Raw genomic sequence first — 26,997 nt, forward strand, 5'->3', positions numbered from 1 at the left:
TCAGGGTATGGTTGTTCATTACTGTTCTGCACAGGCACTAGGACACACTAGCAGTTACCAACAGGAAGATACTTTATATAGGTTTTCTAATGGCAATCTAGGTGGTTAATTCCCCCTGCCCCCCCCCCCCTGGAGAATCCTTGTTTACTGAAGGCACATTGTGAGTAAAACTAAACAAAAAAACCCCCAATCTCTACCTTCACATACTAAAATCTTTCCCATTACTAAGCAAACTTGCTACATACATGAGCCTCCTCAGTGGCAGCCCCCTGTTTGTGGAACACTCACCCCTGGGAGGTACGCCTGGCGCCATCATCATCCATCTTTAGGCGCCAGGCAAAAACATTTATCTTCTCCAGGTATTTGGTTCTTAACTTTGGAAGCTTTTAGAGGGCTTCTGTTGTGTAGCCTTCTTAAGAAGAGTTGCTCCGCTACCTTATATACTGTTTTTTGTTTGGTTTTATACATATATATATATAATTTTATTTTTATTTTTAATGTTTATTAACTCTTAAGTCGTTTTGAATGCCATATTTGTATAGAAAAGCGACTGACAAATTTAATAAATACATATATACATAGCTAAGAATTAGCTACCTTTGTATTCTTTACAAAATTGTTCCTTTCAACTCAATCACTTCCATACTCTTTCATCTATATAATGGTTATTACTTCATCTTCAGACCTGAAATGTGTAGTTGATTAAACAGTATGCTTAATGCTCCACACACAAAATATTTGATTAAGAGTGTCACTGATTAACTTGGCAGCAGGCTTTTTTAAAAGTTACATACTTACAATATCCAGACACAACAGATATCATTTTACAATCATTTCCTCTTCTCTTGCACACAGTGGCCCAGTTTACAAACAGTGCTAAATTATGTGAACGAATTAATCACTACATGGATGAGTCTCAATGAGTTGTCGTCATGAACAATATTTTGATTACTGATCTTGCTGGTGGCTTATGCAATGCCATTTATTCCAAATATTTCCCACCTTTCCAAAACAGCTCAAGATAGCTCACAACACCTATTTAAAACAATTTCATACAACAAAAAACAAACCTAAAAATGCAAGCATTAAAATATAGAATATGAACACCTCCGAAACCAAAGCACTTTCCTCCCTCCATGTAACCAAAGGCATACAGATAAGGCACTCCTATCAGGAGGGAGGAACACTGATGATCTCTTGAACAATGTTATTCCACAAAGCCAAAACAACTGCTGAAAAAAGCATTAAATAAGGTGTTAGAATAAGGCTCTCAATGAAGATGTTAAAAAGCTTTGCCTAGGGTTGCTGTGTCCAGACCCTGAACGGACTGCTGTGTCTTTAAGAACTACGTCGACAAAAGCAGTCATACTTGGTGCATTTTCCCTTAGAAGTCCTCCAGTCTCAGTTTTCTTTGTCTTACCTTTACTCTGTAATATGTATCCTGATTGAATCCAGCAACAGCAGCAAGCCTACGAAGATTTTCCTTAACCACAACTGGAGGATCACGCCGCTTGGAACTACTGAAGAGATTGAAAGAACTCAAAGTCGGTATATAAGAAATGCCACCTGCTCTTGTTGTGAATCCATGGAGGAAGATATGATCTAGTGAAAGATATAAAAAAGAGGGGGGAAAGCACTGCTATACAGATCCAATATTGTCACCCAAATAACACATTTGATCTCTTCCCATCTCTTTAATACACAATTTCGTTAAAAACCATAACTCTTACAGATAACCTCAATCTACCAGCAAAATAAATAAATAATAAAAATTCAAGCTCAAAATTCACCCACTACTCTTAATTATTTTATCCAGAAATGTTGTGACTTGCAGAAGGCTATAGAAAATGGTTTGAGTCAGGTTTCTTCTCATCACTTTTGGTCCCCCTTTTTATACACACACTAAAAGTTCATGCCACCTGTTGTACTTTCCCCCACTTTTAGTAGTTGTTGCCAAAAACTCAAAAGACAATTCTGCAAAAATTCCAACTACTGTTGTGAATAAAACAAACTGTATGATTATTGGGGTCATTTATTCAAAGCTCACAATTTGGCTTTTCTTGCTGCAGAATGCAATGGAGGAAAACAGGTGGTTCAGGACAGACTGAAGTTTATACATCTGAATATGTATCAACAGATCTTCCAATGAAATGTGCATTTAAGAACTAAATTATTATTATGTTGCAAATTGCTTCAACAGAGTAGACATGCTGGGATTTTTTGCTAGAGCCTGGTATTCAGGTCTACTTCTCTTTCATGAACACACTGTATGTTCACACTGTTCATGATCACACTGTGTATCGAAAAGTTAAAAGACTTATTAGCATTTGAAAAGAATAAAAGGATTGAAGTAGTAGTAATCAGATTGTTAAATATATTTTCATGTTACCTGGAATCAGCAAAGATCTGAGAATAGCAAGTTCTCCTTTAAGACCAGGAAGGTTCTCCAAAAAGATTTTTATCTCACTTTGGATCTTTTCTACATCTTGGTCTGTAAGTGGTGCTAATTCATTCAGCAGTATTGTGGGTTTTGGGGGGTTGTTTTCTTCACAATTCATCTGTAAATCTTTAAACTCAAACTGGTAAATGCTAGTAAAAAGTTGATTAATGTATTCTCTCATTAAGGGTTTTCTTTGTGCTGGCAAGATTACTTTAATAGTGTCTATGTCTTTTTCATCCAGTTTTTGTTTAATGGTGTACAAGGCAGTAACTGTACTCTTGGCATACACAATCTCAAATTTTTTCCCTGGACAAAGAAAACCTTGAATTGCTGTATGAAATACATCTTCACAATTGCTTTCACTTCTGAAAGTTTCGCAACACATAATGTAAACACGTGGGGACTGGAAAGTTTGTAGTGTGCTCACCACCGATTCCCAGGTCCAGTTATTCCAAGAGCTGGGTGCTATGTTGCACAGATCAATCAAGACTGCCATATTCTACAGACAATACTTGAAGATACCAGACACTGAATGATCACCAAGCTGGGAGGGGGGAGAGAGGGAAAGAGAGAAGAAAAATGCATTATCAAAGTGATCTATTCCTTTCTTTTGGCAGATTAAGCATGCAAAAAATTCAATCCACAAAGGGATTCATCATCGACCTACAAAGAAGAAAGGTAGTCAATCATGCAGTGCAGAGCAAAGATTTATCATAGAAAGTGATATTTTGAAATTCAGTGAATTTCAAGATCCACCAAGGATTTTAGCCGGGGAAAATCTGACCTGATGTTCCAGTTTCTTTAGTTATATTGCATACACTTCAGAGCTCTTTTATGAAGTACTCCTTTATGAAAAGAACTGACATTGTTTCTAATGTAGAGGTTCTTGATGTAGAGGTTCTTCAGTGCTGAAGTGTAGGCCCGTTTACTTGAGAGAAATTCTCAGTAATCCCAATTGAGTTTACTTGCAGGGATGCATACATGTGATCAGGCCGTGGGGCACACTTCTTAGGATAAGTACCATTGAATTTAGCCTTTCCGTTGTGGGAAGTGATTAATAAATTCAAAAAAGTAAAACTAAACTAGCTAAGTTGAACTCAATGGAATCTGTTTCTAAGAATATTTTTAGGATCAGACTGCAAAGCAACACTAGGGCTACAATCCTATATGCACACTATACCATCTTGTTTCTTTCCATTGAAAACAGCATGATTGCCATCTTCCTAAACCTATCTAGGAGGTTAGTAAATTGAATTCCAGACAACATTCAAGGGAATTAAAGGTTATTGAATTCAATGGTACTTACTTCCAAGGAAACATGCTTAGAGTTGTGCAAAACGAGTAGATAAATAAAGGCATTACCTCCTCAGATAGCCATCATCAGAAACAGAAACATTACTCCTCAGTCTAACATCAGGGGGCCAAGATTTTAAGATCATTGCTGCTCAGACTTCACAGAAACATAGTCCCCAAATTAGATGCATTTACTTACTAAATTTAAGAAATAGCTTGCAACTTAACTCCTAGAAGAATCCGCGCTGTGCTGGAAGCTATACTCTAGTTTCTCTCTATATATATCACATAGTAACATGTAAGGTAAGAACGGAAAAGCCACTGCCTTCCGCGTCTACAATCGCTAATTGAGGGGAATTCCAAAGTTTGTGCAGGGAGGTGCTAATCTATTAATTCCTCCAAAGTTCCTAAACCGGAAGAGCAAGTTTACTTCTGATACGCACGCAAGAAAATGTAGTTCAGAAATGATCGCAGAGATACGTAGCTGCCAGCGCCAGACCCCTTTCCTCCCTCCCTCGGGCGGAAGTGAAGGGTGTCCTTAGGCCACAATGGAGGAATTAGGTCGTTAGAGAACCGGTGAGTAGGTTGTCACGTGCCTATTCAGAAACAAAATGCAGCAGCAAAGAGAGGAATTTCTATTCTTTCTAACTCAGATCTTCGGTCGTTTAGTAAATGTGTCTTTTATTTTTAGAAATTGATCTTTAAATGCAAGTGCAAATATGGTATATTATCTTCATATTGCAAGGCTGTATGTGTGTGTAGCTGAGAGGGCTTAATACTACTGAGTAGTGTATTCCAGAGTTTAACATTACAGCTCAGGCTGGTTTAGATTGCCAGCCAAAAACCTCTCTAAAAACACTCCTCAGGTTGAAGTAAAGGTCATTCTACTTTGACCATTAAGACTCTTGTCCATCCAAAATCCAATTGCATGCAGAAGCTTTGCGTTCCATAGGCTTGTAGTTTAAAGCATCATTGCCCTGTCCTTTATATTTTAAACACAATATAACATTAGCTGCTACAGTTTGTTTAAGGCTGCTCCCCAATCACAGCAATGGTAAAACCTAGAATTTCCTATTGTTTTTTATGGGCAGATTTCATTGCCACAATAGTGAGACAAAAAAGGTGTTACTCAACGTACATTTACAAAGTGTAGATTTCTGGACTTGAGTCATCGACCTTCCTTGCTTATGACAACAACTCACACTTGTCATGTAGAGAAAGGCAACAGGCATGAGAATCCAGTTTAGCTGAAAATCAGGTTTCCTAGGAGATGGCTGGCCTATCATTGCAGGATGAGCACGGGAAAGGCCGTGGGCATGGGGAAGGTAATAATGGCAGTGCTCAAAATACAGGCAGATGCAGTTTATTAATTGTAAAAATTACATCTCTATGCAGTATTTCCAAGAAGCCCGAGGTGGTGTGTATAAGCCTTCCAGATGGTTTTCTGTTCTAGGCAATTATTAGACCCTTTTACTACAGCAAAATTGCTATGCATTTACAATTGGAGACAGAGGATTCATTTTTTGTAGGTAGGTAGCAATTATGTACAACAAATATTTATTGCAACCGTATTTGAGACAACTGTTCTGTTCCAAGTGTTGTGCAATGAAATCAAATTTGTGCAGTACAAAAAAACAATTTTAAGCACAGCAAACTCGTAACTCTGTAATACAGCACAACTCTAATAATGAAACTAAACCAGCAAATTGACATAGGTAAAACTTTTAATTAAATGGCTGCATTAACAGAAGTATAGTTTCCAAATCACATGAAGTACTAGTTTCCTGCTATTCGGCACTGGTTAGGCCTCATTTTGAATACTGCATTCCGTTCTGGACACTGCACTTTAAGAAGGATGCAGACAAACTGGAACAGGTTCAGAGGAAGGCAATGAGGATGATCAGGGCAGGATGATCAGGGCACTGGAAACAAAGCCCTATGAGAAGAGACTGAAAGAACTGGGCAGTTTAGCCCTGAGAAGAGAAGACTGATGGGAGAAATTATAGCACTCTTCAAGTACTTGAAAGGTTGACACACACAGGAGGGCCAGGATCTCTTCGCAATCGTCCTAGAGTGCAGGACACGGAACAATGAGCTCAAGTTGGAGGAAGCTAGATTTCAGCTGAATATCAGGAAAAACCTCCTAACTTTTAGAGCAGTACGACAAAGGAACCAATTACTTAGGGAGGTGGGGGCTCTCCAACACTGGAGGCCTTCAAGAGGCAGCTGGACAGCTACCTGTCACATATGCTTTAATTTGGATTCCTGCATTGAGCAGGGGGTTGGACTCGATGGCCTTATCATTCATTCATTGGCAATCACTCATGGCCGAGTAAGATTGTCTTCCAGGGTAAAGTCTTTAGCAGTGGGTCCATAAGTGACTGTGGAGGCCAATTCTGGATCCACACAGCCTCCCACAGTGAGGACATAAGTTTCCAGATGGAAGATGGTTGCGATGAGGATTTGCTTGACGTGCCTTCCGCTTAGCTCGTTTGTCCCTTTCACCCTGTACTCGTGCTTCTTCAAAGTCCATAGCACCTTTGATAATGGCCAACCTCCAATTGGGACACTCATGGGCCAAGACTTCCCAGTTCTTGATGCTTATGTTACATTTTTTTAGATTAGCTTTGAGAACATCTTTAAACCTCTTTTGCTGTCCACCGATATTCCGTTTTCCATCATTAAGTTGGGAGTAAAGTAGCTGCTTTGGAAGACGGTGATCAGGCATTCGAACAACATGGCCGGTCCAGTGAAGTTGATGTTGGAGGATTATTGTTTCAACACTGGTGGTGTTTGCTTCTTCCAATATGCTAACATTAGTCCACCTATCTTCCCAAGTAATTTGCAGAATTTTCCAGAGGCAGCGTTAGTGGAATCTTTCAAGAAGTTGGGAGTGAGATACTGTGGTACCCCCATTTCTTTTAAAACCGTTCCATAGTTTTTTGTTATCTACACAATCAAAGACTGCTGTAATCTGTAAAGCACAGGGTGATTTTCTTCTGAAATACCTCGGTCCATTCCATTATCCAGCGTAGGCTTGCAATATGATCTCTGGTGCCTCTTCCTTTCTAAATCCAGCTTGGATTTTTTTCCCCGGAGAGCTGGTTGTTAAATATTTACGAGCACACCACTGGATGTGACCATTCATAACATACTTGAGATGGAAACTTGGTTGTGATACATCCAATGTCAAGGCCTACATTATGATTACTCCTCTCATCTTCCAAATTCACTTCCACATGCATCTGTATGTCTGTTTCATTCTGTTTTCCATTTTCATTTTCTGCATCTGCCCCTTCATCAAAATACTGTGCATGATTACCCAAATCAACTGCTCCTTGTTTGGGGATGAGGTTTCCAACAGTTTCTTCTTGCTCCAATTCTGTAGGTGAGTTCAATGAAAAATGTTTTGAAGCCGCACTTAATCCAAATTGAAAGAGCATTTGTTGACCCCTTTTTTAATTTTCCTCTCGTTCTTTCTCGTCTTTTCTGGGCTCCTGATTTGTGAGAATACATTTTGGAGAGATTATTTTCTCATCGTGATAGGGTTTAAAGGTTCACACTGCTTACCTTATATGAGCCCTCAAACCGCATTTTTCCTTTCATACTAAAGGGGAAGGGTTAATCTAGCTTCCTAATGACCACACCCTCTTAAAGTCAAAGTATCTCTTCCTCTTGTTACCTTGGCCACCGAGCATGCTCAGTTTCTTCCAGAGTAAGTTTCATAAAAAATGAAAAAAATCCTCAAGTTTGATTATTTGTATTTTCAGAATCCAACAGAAATACAAATATTTGTTTGAACAGTGTTATGCTTTTTTGCACAAGTTAGGGGGGAAAGAAAAAAAAGCACCATTTGTAGCAGGCTTGCAGAATGGGAGCCAGCAGGAAATGACATAACAAAGGGAGGAAAAGGGAGCTCCCCTCCTTTGGCTCCCGGGGCCCCTTTTTGACCCCGGGCCCAAGTAAGATGTACTCCCTGCACCCCCCTCTCATGGGCCCTGAGAGAGAGAGATGAGGCAGACTATGTTTAGGGCACCTTTTCTAGCCCCCTCCCCATACGGGGTGAGCAGAGTGGATCCTGAATAGGACTGCTCAGTTGTGGATACAGCTGCCGAACTACTCAACTGCCTCAGTCCTTGAGCCAGGACGACTGAGTTTGTATCCACCGCTCATGTGCCGGTCCATGTCTCGGGGCTTCCGGATTTCACAGTCCTGCCCCCGTTGCCATTCACCAATCACCATGGGACTTTTAGTTTGGTTTGGTTTGGTTTGGTTGGAAGACACCTGTGTGTGAATTTGTTTTATGTGGGGAGATGGGTGCACAATGATCAACACACAATCCTGACAGAAAAAGGCTTTGATCCAATGGCATGGATACCACAACGATTCGAAGTCTTTAATCTGTTGCAGCCTTCATCCGCCTTCACAGCCGTTGTAACATACACATTGTTATCCTCCACCTGTTCTGCCGTTGAGGACTTCCTTGGATCATTCTTTGTCTGGTTCCTCTCCCTTGACCTTACCCCCATGGGTGACCCTGCTGGGAGTACATGACTCCTGACGGCGTCGCTCACAGGGTTCATTGGAACACGCAAGCCCACTCACCACTGCAAGGAAGACCGTTCCAACTCTACTATTCTGTGATTCTATAAAATAGCAAAACATACAAAGATATTTCCTGACAGAGAATGTGTTCCCCACCAATTTTATATCGGAAAAGGAAGCTTCCTTTGTCTACATGGGAAAGAATACATGGAAGGAGGCAGTGGATTCGGAACACACAGCCCAGGTGCTTTAGAGCTTTTCAGGATAACGTAATGCATGTTTACTCAAAATTAAGTCCCATAGCGAAACCATGGGTCTTCCTTCCCTGTATCCAGTTTTCTGAACACATTATTTTTTTTCTGTGTCAGAACAAATAAATTATGGTTAGGATCCAAAACCACACTGATTATCTCCCTGTTTTACAGGCATATCAGCATTGAAGTATGAATGATATTTACATTTTCCCACTTCAACTGAAGCTGAGATGAGCAGGTTCCTGACAAACAAACTGGAACAGCTTAACAGCTGAATCTGAATCAGAAAGTGGTTTGACTCCCTGGTTTTAATCTTTTTGGGGGAGATAGTTGTTGTTTTGTTCTTGAAATAAAATATTTTTGAAAAAGAAAATAGTATCTTTTGCAGTGGCATTTCCCTTCTCATAGTGTTCTCATAAGCCTTAACACGTTATAGAAGCCCCACCCTTTCCCCCCAAGGACATATTTGTTGCTTATGCATACTCATGGGATTGTGCAAGAAATATTGTCTCATCAAAACATGTTTACTTGAAAGATGCCCCACTTGGTTCAGTGGGGCATACTTACAGGTAAGTATGTGTAGCAGTGCAACTTTAATTAGCTGATGGCATAGGAAAGGAGGGAATTAAATAAAAAGGTCAATGATGGCTTATTTACATGACTAGAAAGATTCAGAGGTTGCTGCAGTATTATTTCCTCAAGTGAAAATCACCCTTGTCTAGCTAAATAAGGAAGTCTGGTGCTTCAGCCACACACCCTTTCTCTGTTTTTGTCATATATCGATTGTTATATTTAAATATACAGATACAAGTTTCAGATGGTTAAGACTGCAGTTCTAACGCCACTTACCTTAGAATAAGCCCCATTAAACTCAGTGGGATTTTATTTTATTTATTTATTTATTTATTGGATTTCTTAGTTGCCCATCTGGCTGGCTATCCAGCCACGACGTACAAAATAAGCATTCAGATACAATAAACATTAAAAATTTGGACACAAGATAATAAAATCTAGCCCACCCCAAAAACCTGCCTGAGTAGGCATGGTTAAGAACACACTCTAAAGCATTAGTTGAGTAACAAATTGAGACCAATTGGGAAGAGCTGAAATTAGTTTAATTTTTGAGGTGCTTTTGATTCTGGGAACAATGAAAAAGAAAATATCAAAGATGTAATTTCCTTCTATCAATGTATGGTCATTTTTTCCTTTTTTAATTTGTAAGTTATCACAAAACCTTTGGTATTTCAAGAAGGCACCTATATTGACGTTCTGGTAATGTGCAGCTTTAATTGAGATAAAAAGTCCAGTTATTTTCAGGCTTTGTACCCAGAAGTAATGCTTTCTTTCTTGACTTAATCTTCTGAGGAACCCTTCTACATCTGTCCTAGAACTGTGCTATGCGTCACAGTTGATTCTTGGGCATGCTTCTTCATGTACCCATTGGGCCTCTCTGACGCTCACTTAAACTGCAAGTATGCTTGGGAACACCAAGAATCAAGATCATTGAACCAAGATCATTACTGATCTACTCACTGAGGAATCCATAAGGAACAGGATGGAAAACTCTGGATTAACTGACTGATTAAAAGGCAACAAGTTAATCTTTTAAAATTGACAGAGCAGGATTTATTTATGCCAGTGAACTGATATATTCAAAGCTTTGGGCAACTTTTAAAAATATGTGTATAGATTTATACTTGCTATGGGGCAGAAAAGGGTATGTGTTTGAGGAATATGTTAGAAATCAATTGAGCCTAGAGGCCCAGGAAAAATAAGAAAAGCTGCAGGAATAATATGAGTTTATGTGAAGGCCACAAATGATAACTCCTTAAAATCTAAGTCAATGTAGGCCCCAGTGGGCTGTTCTGTTTTTCCGTTTCTAGCCTGCTTCATTTTAGAAGTTCAGAGAGGGTACTATTAATATAAAACCAAACACTTTGAAAACCTTTCTCTTTCAACCAGCCTTTTAAGTAGAGACCTTATCCCAGTCTGAGTCTGTGTGGAATTGCTTTTTAAGATTTTTTAAAGATTTTAAAAAAAAGATTTTTACAAAGATGCCATTAAGGAAGTCTTGTTTGAATATATTTTAAAGTCTGTTTTTAAGATGTTTTAGAGTGTTTTTAGTGTTTTGTTTGCTGCCCTGGGCTCTTTCTGGGAGGAAGGGCAGAATATAAATTTTAATTTTAATAATAATAGCAGCAGCAGCAGCAACAAAGTAAAATAAAAGCAGAATAGTCACAAAATACCTAATTCTATTAGTCACCAAAAGATGGAAAAAACTGAAAGGTTTTTTGACACTATGAGGTTGCTGAACTTTTTTTTATTGTGGAACTTGTTTCCTCTGAAGTAACTAGTATGTGATCTCATTCCTGAACCCATATCAGTAATTGGGTCAGCTCTTTTCTGTGCTTTTGGTGTGGTTTTACTTGTCCCATCACCTCAAAACCTGCCTCTAAAATTATCTATAGAAGCAAATAATCTTTTCTTCCCAGTCAGCCAGGTTTTGATGGTTGGCTGTTTTCCACTCTACAGAGAGGGCCTTGCCAGCTACTATTTTATTCCCAGGGAATTGTAGAGAAAACTCACTCATATACTGCTGTTGTCATACAGACTGAACTGTCTCACCTACAGTCTAGTTCAAATAGTCCCTGTGAAAGCCATTGAAAATCTGTTCAGGAAAACAAATATTTTTTTAAGAGTAATATCTATTCGCTCAGGAAATGCAGTTATTTTGAATTCCTCAGGGCCATCATCTTTTTAAATAGTCTCTCTTTTGATGTCCTTCTGTTAATATATTTGTTATTTTAGCTAGCTCGGTTATTTAAATTTATGAAACAAGCATCTAAAAGACAAAATAATGAAAACAAGGGCTAATGTAATGTATATTGCATAGATAATCCTGGAAAGGGTCATCAGAACAAAGAGAAGGGATAGCAAAGGAATTGGAAGAGGGAAAGAGGGAAAGGACCCTTTCTAACAAGGGTTTTGCCTCTAAGAAATGCATTTATCATCTCAGGGCAGTGCCGGAACAGTATTTTGAATGAAAATGTGAGTGGGGATTTTTTATTTATTTATTTATTTATTAAATTTATTAGTCGCCCATCTGGCTGGTTGTCCAGCCACTCTGGGCGACGTACAAGATAAAAAACAATACATTAAAATGTTAAAATTTAAAACCATAACAGTAAAAACCTAACCCTTTGAGTGTTGACACTCTTTGAGAGTGTCAACAAGCATATAGATAGAGGTGATCCAGTGGACATAGTGTACTTAGACTTTCAAAAAGCGTTTGACAAGGTACCTCACCAAAGACTTCTGAGGAAGCTTAGCAGTCATGGAATAAGAGGAGAGGTCCTCTTGTGGATAAGGAATTGGTTAAGAAGCAGAAAGCAGAGAGTAGGAATAACGGACAGTTCTCCCAATGGAGGGCTGTAGAAAGTGGAGTCCCTCAAGGATCGGTATTGGGACCTGTACTTTTCAACTTGTTCATTAATGACCTAGAATTAGGAGTGAGCAGTGAAGTGGCCAAGTTTGCTGACGACACTAAATTGTTCAGGGTTGTTAAAACAAAAAGGGATTGCGAAGAGCTCCAAAAAGACCTCTCCAAACTGAGTGAATGGGCGGGAAAATGGCAAATGCAATTCAATATAAACAAGTGTAAAATTATGCATATTGGAGCAAAAAATCTTAATTTCACATATACGCTCATGGGGTCTGAACTGGCGGTGACCGACCAGGAGAGAGACCTCGGGGTTGTAGTGGACAGCACGATGAAAATGTCGACCCAGTGTGCGGCAGCTGTGAAAAAGGCAAATTCCATGCTAGCGATAATTAGGAAAGGTATTGAAAATAAAACAGCCAATATCATAATGCCGTTGTATAAATCTATGGTGCGGCCGCATTTGGAATACTGTGTACAGTTCTGGTCGCCTCATCTCAAAAAGGATATTATAGAGTTGGAAAAGGTTCAGAAGAGGGCAACCAGAATGATCAAGGGGATGGAGCGACTCCCTTACGAGGAAAGGTTGCAGCATTTGGGGCTTTTTAGTTTAGAGAAAAGGCGGGTCAGAGGAGACATGATAGAAGTGTATAACATTATGCATGGCATTGAGAAAGTGGATAGAGAAAAGTTCTTTTCCCTCTCTCATAATACTAGAACTCGTGGACATTCAAAGAAGCTGAATGTTGGAAGATTCAGGACAGACAAAAGGAAGTACTTCTTTACTCAGCGCATAGTTCAACTATGGAATTTGCTCCCACAAGATGCAGTAATGGCCACCAGCTTGGATGGCTTTAAAAGAAGATTAGACAAATTCATGGAGGACAGGGCTATCAATGGCTACTAGCCGTGATGGCTGTGCTGTGCCACCCTAGTCAGAGGCAGCATGCTTCTGAAAACCAGTTGCCGGAAGCCTCAGGAGGGGAGAGTGCTCTTGCAGTCGGGTCCTGCTTGCGGGCTTCCCCCAGGCACCTGGTTGGCCACTGTGAGAACAGGATGCTGGACTAGATGGGCCACTGGCCTGATCCAGCAGGCTCTTCTTATGTTCTTATGTTAACCCACCCCAAAAGCCTGCCTGAAGAGCCAGGTCTTCAAGGCCCGGCGGAAGCTCATCATAGAAGGGGCATTAGAAGGGATGGAATTAATTTCTTTTTAATGCCCAGAATTAAAACAATTTCAAAATTACATTGTATATTTCTTGATTTCTATAGTACCAGTCATCAGCCTGATATTTCTTCTACAGTGGTTAAAAACCTTATTAACAATTACTTCTATATGCATGCTTTTTAGAATGTTATGGTTTGTTGAAAATATTATAAAGAATGTTTTATTTCTTTTTTTATTCTTATTCAACTGAATAAATAAAAAGTTGAACAATTTTCAAAGAAAAAAAAGTTTAAAAGTACATACACATGTAGAATAACAAAAATATTTTAGTAATCTTTTTCTAGGAAGGCTTCAACAAAGGATTCCAGGAAAGAGAGGGAGGTGAAGACCACCTCAGAGCTTGCTCCAGCAGCACTTTCCCTCCCCACCAGAGTTATTCTACCACCAGCTGCTTTATAGGAAGGATCCTAATGGCTTTTTCTATGTTGACATTGTTGGTTGAGGTTTTTTTAAAATGTAGTTTAATGTTTCTTGTAAGCTGCCTTGAAGGGATTTGTATCCTGAAAAGCAGGACATAAATGACTGCGTTAGATAAGTAAATTAAACAATAATAAATAGTATTGTGAAATCATATTTTACTTATATGTATTCTATAGAATAAATGGTAATAACTAAAATGTTGAGAATATATAACTTACAGTTTTTTAAAAAATAGTATGTTAAATTGCAAAGAAATAAGAATATACCTGTGAATAAATGTTTAAAAACAATGGCTTGAATCAGAAGGTTAGTTAACTTAACAAAGCTCATGGAAGGAAGGTTTCCCTCCCCTCCCCTCCCCTGTAGCCACCAGCTGCATGCACTGAAATTTCTCTGGAGAGTTGGGGGGCTGTCTGGAGAATGTGGGATAGTGTGCGAGAGACTTTTGGGAGAGGGGAAATCATACCAATTGGGCTTGGATCCTAAGGCAAGTTAACTTAAGGAAGTTCATGGACACTGCTTCTTTTCTCCAGTCACTCATGCCCCACCTTGCATTGTTCAGATGCCACTCACCCCCCCACCTCTAGAGTTTTCAGGGGTCGCAGGTGACGGGGGAAGGAGAGGATGGGCCCTCCATAAACTTCCTTAAGTTAACTAGTCTTGGAATCCAAGCCATTTTTTTGTATAAAAATAATACATAGTTCCCAATAGTTGTGCAACCAGTTCTTTCTTTTTGCCATCCTCCCACTGCAAAGAGGTTTCTGTGAGAGAGAGTTTTCAAGGGGGTAGGGCTGCAGGGAGGAGGACAGGACAAGAAAGATGGGTTGCACAAGCTGCTTTCTGGATATGACAGTATGTTCTTTCCATATCGTATTAAAATCATTAATAAGGTGTGAAATTTAAAGAACAACATATTAACATTTCTTCATGGGGCCCTACTTGTGTGATCTCCATTTCAAAGTAGAACTTGAAATAATAGGGCTTACATTAACTGTACTTTGTAAGCAGTTTTCCAGGCTGCTTCTCACCAACTCTTTCTAGTCCTTTGTTTCTCTAGTGGTCTTTTTTTAAATGTTGTTTTTAGGCATGGCTAATCCAAATTCGTCATCAATAGATGAAGCTGTAAAGCAAATAGCCAAGCAACAACAAGCTCAAGCTGCTGAAATAGAAAAGAGCAAGACTGTTCTTGTGAGGTTGCAGGTAATATAACTTTTTTTAAAAAATGGCAGAAAATGAAGTGTCATGCTGAAACTCTGCTGAACATTTTGCTCCTAGCTTTTGTTTTGACAAGCAAACTTCCCATTGCCTGTCCAAAGATATGGCTGCTTAGTCCAGAATTGTCCAACACGGCAGTTTTTAGGGCTCATTCATTTGAATTTTTTTCTTTATGATTAAACACACTTTGATCCAGTTGTGGCAAATCAAGTCATAAATATAGAATGAAATTTGCTGGAAGGAGTGAAGAGTGTTTTTTTTCCATTTGTGATATCAAAGACTTGTCTAAGTACTAAAAACACTTGTTGGTCTTTAATAGGCTTTAATTTGCTGTGAACAAGCGTAACAGTACAGACTTTTCCAGAGAGGCCTTCTTCTTCTTTTTTTTTTTCAATAATTTTTATTCAGATTTTCATAAAGCATACAAGACAAAATCATAAAACATTCAAAGACAAAAAACAAAATCAAAAATAGTTAAACAAAAAGAAAAAAAGAAAAAAAAAATAAAATAAAAAATAAAGAGTAAAATATTGACTTCCCATTTGTCAAAGATCAAATCAGTTATAAGTCTATAATATATAACAATCCTGTCTCTTAAGTCATATTATAAAATCACTTTCCTCCAGTAGTTATCTTACTTAATCATCAAATCTCATAAACATTACTTTATTCTTTCCACAAAAAGTCAAAGAGAGGTTTCAATTCTTTAAGAAATATATCTATCAATTTTTTTTTCCAGATAAGCATATCGATTAATCCATCTCATTACTAATTATGATAATCTTATTGTCATAACCATAGTCAAAATAAACATTTCAATTAATCCATCACATCAGAATCTGTTAGGTTCAGTAATTTCAGTAGCCATTGTTCTATTATCCCTATTAGTTCCATTTTCCATCTTCCATCTTCAGTAGTCTTGTTAAGTCCAGTAATTTCAGTATCCAATCTTCCATTATCAGTATTCCATAATAATCTTGCTGTCAAAGCCATAGTCATATAGTAAGAGTCTGATGGGAATTACCTCTATCCCAAATATTTTCTTGCCATCCATTCTGAATAGGTTGCTGAAATACTGCTGTAAAATCATATCTCTGTTCTTTTTTTCAAAATACACTGGGTCATCTCTTGAAAGTTTTTCCATTGTCACATGGCTGCAGTTAATTCCATAGATTTTCTCTATATTGGGCTCCATCACATCATTCCAGTCCAGAAGATTATCCATGCCATTGATAACTTTATCTCTAGAATCTTCATTAATTTCTTCAGAGATAACATTGAGTTCCAAACAATAGATTTTATTTCTAAAGTCCATAGACTCCAAATCTTGTTCCTGTTCCACGTTTATTCCAATCTCCGGGATCTCCTCTCTCACAGGGACCCCTGTTCCAGTCTCCAGGGTCTCCTCTCTCACAGGGACCCCTGTTCCAGTCTCCAGGGTCTCCTCTCTCACAAGGACCCCTATGTCTTTAATCTCCTGTGTCTCCAAACAATAGATTTTGTTTCTAAAGTCCATAGACTCCAAATCTTTTTCCTGTTCCACGTTTGTTCCAATCTCCGGGGTCTCCTCTCTCACAGGGACCCCTTCCAGGGTCACCTCAGAGAGGCCTTCTTCTTCTGATGCAAATAGTAGGCATGGAGGACCTGATCCAGATTGAAATCACAGAGGGGGAGAGTCCAAGGGTTAAAGTCTCCTACTTCCTGACAGGATCCAGATCTTCATCAGGGTCCTAGCACCTATTTATTCTAAAAATATGCAGTTCTTAATTGCATGAATGATTGGCCAGGCTAGTTTGTTTATGTGTCTGGTTGAAGAATTCAATTTGGTCTGCATGTCATATGCAAGCCACCCTTGCTGGTAGGTTCTCTTCAGTGCCTGGCCTTTTGGATTTCCCCCTTTTTTCCTTTTGTACAGGAAAACCCTTACACCTATGCTGCATCTCAAACTCAGAAGAAGTTTGTCATGTAGTGGGGGAGGAAAGGCAGATGCTGTTTGAGGAACACAATTGCAATCTTCCTTTGAGTGTGCAGAACTAGCCACGTGGATCTGTGCCAGTGCTTCCCAAACTTTCCCCCCCACAGACCACTTGAAAATTGCTGAGGGTCTTTGCAGATCACTTAATTACGTTTCTGCCTGTTGTAGAATTTGTAATGTGCTGTGCTAGATGCTGTGTGGTTTTTAATTGTCTTTATTGCTTCTTTTATTTGTTATATATTGAATTTTATTGTTTTCCATAGAATTCGAATTGTGATACAATAAAATACAATATAAGAAATAAGAGAAGCAATTAAAATATAATTAAAAATCAGTATGAATATTTAATAAGATAGATGTGCCATCTCCTGTCTTCAAACAGAAATCCACAGACGTGCCGTGGATCACTTGAATGAAGCTCACGGACCACAGATTGGGAACCCTTGATCTGGGCCATTGTGATAGCATTACAAATCATTATATCATTATTTTTATTTGTAAGCCACCCTGAGTTCCAGTTTTGGAAAAAGGGCGGGGTAAAAATAAAGAGTAATAATAATATATAATATATAGGAGACGGCTTGAGTGCAGATGGAGGCTAACTCCTAGTGGATGCAATTATACACTGGTAAGTGCCTATGGTAAGCTGTATTTAGGGGCAGTGAGGGCCATGATGGCTGTGCTCTGCCACCCTAGTCAGAGGCAGCATGCTTCTGAAAACCAGTTGCCGGAAGCCTCAGGAAGGGAGAGTGTTCTTGCACTCAGGTCCTGCTTGCGGGCTTACCCCAGGCACCTGGCTGGCCACTGTGAGAACAGGATGCTGGACTAGATGGGCCACTGACCTGATGCAGCAGGCTCTTCTTATGTTCTTATGCTCTGGGGAGTTTTCCAACTGATAGGGCTGGAGCTCCTGTCGAAACCCTGGTTGAACTGTGGAATAGAGAAATTACCCAGGCGGTTGACACGATTGCTCCTGAGCGCCTTCTCCTGTGTAGAGCTTGTACAGCTCCATGGTTTACCGCAAAGCTGAGAGCGATGAAACAATATAGGAGACGTCTTAAGTGCAGATGGAGACTTTGGAGTGCGTTGCCATCAGTATGCTGATGACACACAGTTCTATTTCTCCTTTTCATCTTTTCATTGTGTCTGTCAATGTGCTGAACTGGTGTCTGGCTGTGACAATGGACTGGATGAGGGCTAATAAACTGAGGCTCAATCCAGACAAGACTGAGATGCTGCTAGTGGGTGGTCCTTCTGACCAGATGGTGGATGTCCAACCTGTCCTGGATGGGGTTGCACTCCCCCTGAAGGAGCAGGTTCGTAGCTTGGGGGTTCTTCTAGAACCATCTCTGTCACTTGAGGCTTAGGTAGCCTTGGTGGCACGGAGTGCCTTCTACCAACTTCGATTGGTGGCCCAACTACGTCCCTATCTGGACAGGGATATCCTGGCTTCAGTTGTCCATGCTCTGGTAACCTCCAAATTAGATTACTGCAATGCACTCTATGTGGGGCTGCCTTTGAAGACGGTTCGGAAACTGCAGCTTGTACAAAATGCAGCGGCCACATTGGTAACTGACCAGACGGTCCGAACATATAAAACCGATTCTGGCCCGCTTGCATTGGCTGCCTGTATGTTTCCGAGCTCAATTCAAGGTGCTGGCTTTACATGGCTTGGAACCACAATACGTGATGGAACGCCTCTCCCGATATGAACCCACCCATATACTACGTTCAAGATCAAAGGCCCTCCTCTGGGTGCCTACTCCAAGGGAAGCTCGGAGGGTGGCAACAAGGGAGAGGGCCTTCTCAGTGGTAGCTCCCAAATTATGGAATGATCATCCTGATGAGGTGCACCAGGCGCTGACACTGTTATCTTTTCAGCACCAGGTCAAGACTTTCCTCTTCTCCCAGGCATTTTAGCATGTGTTTTAAATTGTTTTAATATTGTTTTAAATTTTAAAATTGCGTTTTAAATTGTTTTTAAAATGTGTTTTAAATTGTATATTTGTTTTAATGTTTCTGATTGCTGTAAATCGCCCAGAGAGCTTCAGCTATGGGGCGGTATACAAGTGCAATAAATAAATAAATAAATAATAAATTATAAATCAAGAAAGGCCAATAACAGAAGTCTGCTCAAACTGAAATGCCAAATTTCAAAATAAACTGGATCCATATGTATTTTTTACAGTGCTATAAGTTTTCATACTAATAATTATAATGCTTTCACAATTTGGCTTTTTTTTTAATCAACAAGAACTTGTTAACTAAATCTCAAGCATTTATGCAATTGTACAAATGGTTTAGTACTATCTACCAAAACTAACTTTCCCTTGTGTATTAATATATTTTTCTATAGACTCAGCTTCAGGATCTTGAGACACAAGTGAAAGGTGTTGTAGCAAACAGAAAGGCAACAGAAAGACAAATTTATCATGAAGATGAAGCCATAACAATTATAAAAGATCACTGTGAAAACCTGGAGATTCAGATCACAGCCTTGTATGTAGAGAATGTAAAGCTGGCATTTGACATGGAAATGCTGCAAGAAGAGTATAAAATCATGCTTCTAAGAAATGGTGCCTACTACTCAAAAATAGCTGCTCATAGACACCATTTTGTGGAGGCAGAAAACAAATTGCCACTCATGATTGAGCTCACTAAAAAAAAAGCTGCGATCAAAGATATGATGACAAACAAAGAGGAACTAATGTCTGTTCTTCAGAATCCAGAAGTAAATACTACTACCCCAGTCCAGGTCCAATTAATTTGCTTTTTCAGCTATTTTATATTTTATGCAAAATTGAATTTGTTGGCCAAAATGAGCCTAACTGAAGATATGTCCAGTTTTTTAAAAAATGTATCGGATTGGGACCTAACCTGATAGTTTGATTACAAGGAGATGAGTGCTCTTGCTTGCCTGGATGGAGGATGAGGGGGCAGGGGAATGTGTATAGGAAGAACTAGCCTACAGTACAATACAATAGGGCAATATTTACATTCATTACACCACCCACTTTTGCCTCTGGCCTCCACTGACATGTGGGCCCTGGAAGGTTGCCAGAAGGGAATACAGCCCTCGGGCTGAAAAGGGTTCCCCACCCCTGCCTTAGACATGCAGCATATTGATTAATAAAAATTTGTAACTTTACAATTATAAAGTATACTGAGCATATCTGAAACAGAATTTGAAACTGCTGAACTGATTCCTGTATATGATTCCTGTCGGGGTGCCACAGACACATAAATTAATCAGGAAAAGGAACAGTACCCAAGGATTCAGCAACAACTTCTGATGTACTGTTGCTGTGGTCAAGCCTTAAGTGATGACACAGCTTTGTGTGTGCATAATTTTGATGAGAAATGGCATTGAGGAAAAAGTTAAATTCCCCCCTCAGAGCTGCTTATCTCACTAAATTAGCAACCCCCTATAGCTTCTCTGAAACAAAGAAATTACGGATCTCCTGCATCACATTTAGGTTGGACCAACAAGCTTGAGTGTGGGAAGCTATATTAGTTGTTAAACCCTTTATATTGTGTGCTTGAAAAGCCAGTGTTCCATGAGACCTACCTGTGTCTGCAGGCACTTGTTCTCAACTCAGCAAGGTTGGGTCTTACTTTTAACAGGCAGTTGCTCTTGGGCAGTCACACTAGCATCGTATATCTTAGCTGCTCTCTCAGATCCCATTTTAGTATTTACTTAAAAACTTCTAGCATGTATCTAGAAATAATCCCAATTGTCATCAAAATCCCAAAAAGATCTGTTAACACAATTTTTTTTAAATATTTCTTTATCTGTCTATAGGATGAAGTTGTATGTTTGGAAGCTGAAATTGGTGTGCTGAAAGAAGCTATCAGTGTAAAGGAAAATGCACTTAGAGATGAAAAAAATGTGCATGCTAGGCTTCGAAAAGAATTTGAGGTGATTTTCAGTCATTTGAATAAAATACATCTCTAGGTGTGTTGTGGCTCATGTCTTCTAGAAAAAGAACTCTTAATCCTAAACACTCAAGTTTATGAATTTTTGATTCGTTCTAACACTAAAAACAAAACCCAGTATTGCTGGAATTCTCTCCCCATCTCCATTTTACAAACACACAACAGTAAAAGCTGATATACCCAGTCGATCACTATGCTCTGCAGGTGAGGGCCTCCTACAGATACCATCTTACCAGGATGTCCATTCTGCACAATACAGGAAGCGGACCTTTAGTGTGGCGGCACCTATCCTTTGGAATTCCCTCCCCTTAAATATTAGACAGGCACCATCTCTGTAATCTTTTCGGTGCCTACTTTCCTCTTTCAACAAGCGTTTTAAGTAGAAAGCTTATCCCAGTCTGCATCTGTGTTGGAATTGCTTTTTAAGGTGTTTTTAAAGCTTGTTTTTAAAAAAGATGTTTTAGAGTGTTTTCAGTGTTTTGTTTGTTTGCCATCCTGTGCTCCACCTGGGATGAAGGGCAGGATATACATGTAATAAAAATAATATTTTACTTAATTGCAATGTGAAATAGTCATGATATTCAGCTTATTGTCATTAATCATTTAGCATGTAAACCACTGGCTCCACAACTTGTTTAATAAGCACATGAAGAGCTGGAAAAATATTCTGTATTCCTACGTTGCGGAATAAAATGTTGAATGCTAATAATGTAAACACTTGGGTCCTAGTGACTGTCATATTAGACCTTGATGGCCATGCCCGTTTCAGTGGTTCGTGTATAGACCAGTGCAGGAGGAGCTAACTGATCTTTGCATTTTTGTGGATGAGGAACATTGTGGATGAGGTACTTCATTGTGTTAATGGAATCTTGTGAGTAGCTCCTCTTACCCCACTGGTTATGGATATTGTTGGCAATGCAAAGAAGGATTTAATAATTACATGCAAATAAATTTTAGGGAAATTTATAAAATAGTGGAAGGTAGACTACTCATCTTCTCAAAATCCCTCTACGATGTCCAACAGGATTCCGTCTTCTTCGCTTTGGGATCAAGGTGCACAGGAGACGGTTAGATGGTCTGAAGTTTTGGAGTGGGCTGTTATCAATCAATATGCAAATATGCTGACAACACCCATGATATATCTCCTGTTCGCACTCTGGCCTCTGGGTCTCTTTTTCTATTCTGTACACCAGCCTTTCCCAACCAGTGTGCCTCCAGATGTTATTGGACCACAATTCCCATCTTTCCTGACCGTTGGCTATGCTGGCTGAGGTTGATGGGAGTTGTGGTCCAAAAACATCTGGAGGCACACTGGTTGGGAAAGGCTGCTCTACACAGTCAGCATGGCCAATGGTAAGGAACAATGGAAGCTGTGGTCCAAAACATCTGGAAAGCACCATATGGGGAAGGCAGCTGTACATAATTGGTTTTGTCCTCTGTACAACACAATATTCCTGATATTCGCTGTATTTTCATGACAATCTATGCACAGTTCAAGATGCTTGTTTTAACTTATAGCCCTAAATTGCTTAAGTCATACATAACGCTGCTTTCTCCTTTTATTCTACCATGACTTCTGTAGTTATCAGATTATGTTTCTTAGTGATTTCCTTAATAAACCAAGTCCATACCATGAAAGCATGTGGGAAAAGTATGATCAGTGAGCTCTCCCTGCCCCAGGTTTGAAACTCTATTTCATGAAGCTGTTTTGAAAACCTGAAATTATTTTGGCAGGGGATATCATGGCAGTGCATAAATCTGAGAAGTCATAAAGATTTTTCAGTTGATAGACAGTCCCTGAAGAATAAACCTGCCACGATCAAGTTTGCTAAATCTATAATGTATGTTGGTACTTAAACAGAGAACAACACAGTTATTGTGTTGCCTAATTATATATTTTAGTCTCTTGGTTTGATTGTCATAGTTTTAAAAATGTTAGATGTGTGGCTTTAAGTCTGTAATAGTGCAATCCTATATGTGAAGTAAGGCCCACTGTGTTCAAAGTGACAGCATATAGCAGGTGTGGAGAACCTTTAGCCCTCCAGATGTTGCTGAACTACAGCTCTCATCCCTAGCTATTGGCCATGCTTGCTAGGGCTGATGAACATTGTAGTTCAGCAACATCTGGAGGGCTAAAGGTTCCCCACACCTGGCACATACAGTTGCAGCCTAAAAACCTTTGTAACCAAATAGTTGTGCACTGTATTTCTGTTGTTCCCAAGCTGTTGTTAATTTGTTTTATTCTTATTGAAACAGGTGCAGAATAAACGATACGAAGCTATACTAAAACGTTTGCACTCTCAAGTGAACAAATTTCAGTCCAATAAAAGACAGTGGCACTGGAACATTCAACAAATGGAAGAAAAAGTAGTGGAACTAAGGAAGCTCCTTGAAGTAACTGACTGATAGGATTCACTTTAGGATACAGTCTGCTCTCTTTATGGAACTTACAATTCATGAAACTTTCCCATCTCCTGCTCTGCATTTTCAATTGAATACTGCCCTTTTCCCAGTGATAATCTAGTAACAAAATGTGCTTATTTCTTACACAGCAGTGACTTTACAATGCATAGAAGCAGTGAACCTGGAAAAAAGGAGGTGTGCACAACCACCTGCTCACTCTGATTTGCTGTTACTTATAAAACCTTGTGCTAATTGAATTTAGGCCTCACAAATATAGTCTAAAAAACCAGCAGATAGGTCTGATTTGGGGTAATTTTATCACGTGCAAAACTATACCTAGTCTGAATCTGGGAAATTCCTTTTTACCCAGGCTTTTGGCCCTTAATTTGAACTGCTTTAGGTATCGGTGGCCTCTTTTAATGTGGCAGGGCTTGCAAGACCTGTCTTTATTTGTACTGATCTGTTTTAGGTTGTGTTGTGTTTGTTGTTTTAATGGGTTTGTTGTAATTGGTTTTAATCTTATTGTTGTAAGTCACTTTCTGTTGCTTTGCAAGGAAAATGACTAATAAATATAATACATTCATAAAGCAAAATGTTTAATTCATTCAGAGAGACAAGAAAGTCAAGTACATGGGTGCAATTCTAAGCATGTTTACCTTAAACAAAATAACTGGAAATGTGGGCCTAACTACATGTTACATGCAAATGTGTCTTACTGCACCCTGACAGTCCTTTTCGTGAGGGTTAAAAATGTTTGGAATGCTATGGGACAAACAGATGCATAGTAGTACTGGTGGGGAATTTAGAATGCAAGAGCAGCAGCTTGGGAAAGAGTTAACCACCTCTTCCCCTGCGTTGCTACTTGACTCAAACTGGTCCCCTTCCAGAGTGAAGTCCTAAAGAAGAGGACTGAAGGATTGTTATATGCATTAGATAGGAGGACTTGCAAGTAAATGTGTTTATATTTCAGGTTCCAATAAGTGTTGCTTGTCTGTTTCTGTTGCTTGATTATTTCACTTCTGGACTTGATTGATACCATCTATTTCTTTCCTATTCCAGTATAAATAGAAGACTGAGAAAAAGGGAATATGAGGGGGTTTCCTATTTCTGTATTCAGCCACAATATATTGTGATGTTTCTATAGGCAAAGTATTCTTCATGTGGCTCAGTCTATCAGAATTATGTTACAAATATCTAATTGTTTAACGATGACAGATGTAAACCTATGCCATCTATAGCAGAAGGTATTTGAGAGATGCTGTCTGGACAGTGCAGTTTTGCACCACTCTCTATGTAGGCTCTAAGTAAATGTCAAAGCATGTTTAAAAAGTGGATTGCGTGTTTTGAAAGTGTGTTTCTCCCAGCTATGCAGCTTACCCTTTTGTCTGGTACAAGGTTTGTTTTCAATAGGGGCAGTGAGATTTTTGATGGGATGGGCAATGAGTTGCCAGTTCCTGAATAATTTCTTCTGTTAGGGCTCAGCTCAACCCTCATTGATTCCTATGGAACAGTATTATTTGAATTATCTGGAACAGAATCTCGCCCTTTGTCACCCACATTAGGATCAAGTTTATTAACTGCAACCTTCCCTAGATAATGACTTCCTTGGCAAAACTTGTCCACTTTATTACAGAAAAGGGTCTGAATAATGAGGCTGTTTAAGTGCAGGCTTTTATTTCTTTGAAAAAATTGTTTTCAAATCTTGATATAAATCCAGAGGGAAATTAAACAGAAAAAATGCACTGATATGTTTTGCAGTGCTAGTTAATTTTTTTCTGGTGCATTTTCCTTTCACTTTTAAATCAAGATTCATTTTCAAAACTGAGTAACACCAGCATCCTAACCATAATAATATTTTGAGTCATAACATTGTTACAGCATAATTAAAAGAGACAATAAACCACAAATGAACTTGAACTGAAAGATTGCATTCTAATAATTGGTAGATTAAAATGCAATTTATTTGCATCAATCACCTTGTTCCTATCACAGTTCACAAATGTGCTTTTATGTTTTAGTTCTTCTGTTTCAGCCTTCAAATCTGTAATACCATTATATGTTTAGAAAGCAATGTATCCTATATTTTATAAGTTATTTGCTTAGGTATCTGGCCTTAATTTCCAACATTCTGGTTTTACTTTATAATTTGCATGTTATATATTTTTACTAGCTTAGTAGAATGCCAAGAGATTACTGGACCCACCAACTAAATTTAAAACTAATTATCATCACGATCATAGTTTATTTCAGAAATAATTAGCGACAACAGCTTTATAACTATATTTCTCAGGACTGGGAAGGGATATACACCTGAGACATGGTGTAATGACCATAGCAGTTGGTGCCAATAGCCACAATAAGTAACCATCTGAGCCGTTCATGCCCTAGGACACCTTGCCCGTCCTTCTCCATCCCATGTTTCCCACCCCCTTGTTCTTTAGGATGATTGCCTGTGTCTGCTGCTTAATATCCCAGGACATCCTTTATCAGTTATCCCTCTACTTCATATGGACCAACAACTAAGTTTATTTCACATAAGCAGTAACTGGAGGCAGGATAGGGGGCAGTAACTATCAAGGATAGGAGGGGAGGTCACTGCAAAAATGTTTGATAAATTTGCATATGACACAAAACATACACAAACGTTAGGTAAACTTATGCCTTCTTTGGCAGGTGGAGTGGAGGGCCCAATCTATATACAGTATACTGGACACAGAAAATCCTCTTCGCATCCCTGCAAAGGCTTCTGGTTCAGGCTTGCTTGTTTATCAGAGTAACTGGGAGAGTTGGGTCTTCCTCTTCCTTGCTGACAATTGCTTCCCTTCATCCCATCCTTGATTTAGCAGAAGCCAGAACAGAATTTAATTCCTGCATGCAGCCCCCTCTCTCGACTGTTGTTTCTGTTGTTTTCATAATGGCACATGAAAAGCTCAGTGTCAGAACTGCATGAGACCTCCTCAAATAATGGCCTCACTGCAAGCTCCAGCATGTATAGGAACTAATGGGACTCGGGCTGGCTCTGACAAACACCTTGAAACCATGTACTAGAAAATGCCTCATAGGGGGAGGCTGTAGAGTTGAGGAACTTTGAGTGCTCTGAATGGCTCTATACTCTATTTTATTTAAATTCTAATTTAAAAATGAATTTATATTCTGTTATAGTTACTGTGTTGCAAAGTGATTCCTAACATGAATAGCCTAACAACACAGACTGTTTTGTTTCAAGGTGGCCCTGGGAAGATTTTAATCTAAACATGTCGGAATGAATAAATTATATATTAGTGCTACTTAGAGGTTCTCTCTTTTAGTTTCTGCATTGGCATCTTCATTTCTCTTCTGTTCTAATCATGCTACCAGTTAAAATGCCAACTCCAAACCCTGACAATTGCTAAAATGGTCAGTAAGAAGTAAGACACTACTTAAATTCTTCAACTTGCTTATCTTGTATAGATCTGTCCACGTGTCTCCCTAGTAGAAAAAGCCTACACTTACAGCTCGGAAAGTGCAAATCTATATAACACAGCCCTCACTGTATCTCCAAATATCCTTAAAATCCTTGATTGTGTAGAAATCCTTGAAAGCCAGTTTCTGCTTGAGCATCCCCTTGTCTCAGGACTGTAATGGGATGACATATGTTGCTTGTAAACATTTAAAATGCGCTTTGTGAAATTACACAAGCTTTATGTTTTCCTATTTTATTAGTTTGTTTTGATGTATTTAATTATTCATTTCTTATTAAGTTATTGACTGCACACTTGAAATGTAATTTAAAATGTTGAGATGTTCTTAACAATGGTTGACATCCATAATACAGTCTGATGGTTCCCTCCAGTGGTAATATGCTGCCTTT

At 39.0% G+C, this 26,997-nt stretch overlaps 2 protein-coding genes across 9 annotated transcripts in view; one reads left to right on the forward strand and one right to left on the reverse strand.

Moving 5' to 3' along the window:
- LACC1 (laccase domain containing 1) overlaps positions 1 to 4,267 on the reverse strand; it is an 11,141-nt gene extending 6,874 nt beyond the window's left edge. The window contains exons 1-3 of one of the 5 annotated variants that reach the window (XM_061629882.1): positions 4,177 to 4,267; positions 2,390 to 2,984; positions 1,421 to 1,602 (exon numbers count right to left, since the gene is read on the reverse strand). In XM_061629882.1, coding sequence (XP_061485866.1) covers positions 1,421 to 1,602; positions 2,390 to 2,936 — 729 coding nt within the window. In that variant the 5' untranslated portion in view covers positions 2,937 to 2,984; positions 4,177 to 4,267. The other 4 variants (XM_061629880.1, XM_061629881.1, XM_061629883.1 and 1 more) reach the window with 4 other exon arrangements.
- CCDC122 (coiled-coil domain containing 122) lies at positions 4,107 to 23,740 on the forward strand. 4 transcript variants are annotated; one of them, XM_061629887.1, is made up of 6 exons: positions 4,107 to 4,309; positions 5,129 to 5,262; positions 14,703 to 14,818; positions 19,165 to 19,539; positions 20,611 to 20,727; positions 23,001 to 23,740. In XM_061629887.1, the coding sequence occupies exons 2-6, from the start codon at positions 5,223 to 5,225 to the stop codon at positions 23,148 to 23,150; spliced, it is 798 nt and encodes a 265-aa protein (XP_061485871.1). In that variant the 5' UTR covers positions 4,107 to 4,309; positions 5,129 to 5,222; the 3' UTR covers positions 23,151 to 23,740. The 4 variants fall into 4 exon arrangements, with proteins under 4 accessions (XP_061485871.1, XP_061485869.1, XP_061485872.1 ...); XM_061629885.1 differs by having other exon boundaries at positions 4,112 to 4,309; positions 19,165 to 19,563; XM_061629888.1 differs by having other exon boundaries at positions 4,113 to 4,309; positions 14,733 to 14,818; positions 19,165 to 19,563.
- The last annotated feature ends 3,257 nt before the right edge of the window (positions 23,741 to 26,997 follow it).

Source organism: Rhineura floridana, chromosome 5 (genome assembly GCF_030035675.1).
Source record: "Rhineura floridana isolate rRhiFlo1 chromosome 5, rRhiFlo1.hap2, whole genome shotgun sequence".
Lineage (NCBI taxonomy): Eukaryota > Metazoa > Chordata > Lepidosauria > Squamata > Rhineuridae > Rhineura > Rhineura floridana.

Excerpts from the sequence above, each read along its gene's own strand:
- CCDC122 (XM_061629885.1), top strand. The coding sequence starts at position 5,223 with ATGCATTTACAATTGGAGACAGAGGATTCATTTTTTGTAG. Across the intron at positions 5,263-14,702 it reads AGAGGATTCATTTTTTGTAG|GCATGGCTAATCCAAATTCG; the intron begins GTAGGTAGCAAT and ends TGTTGTTTTTAG. Across the intron at positions 20,728-23,000 it reads GGCTTCGAAAAGAATTTGAG|GTGCAGAATAAACGATACGA; the intron begins GTGATTTTCAGT and ends TTATTGAAACAG.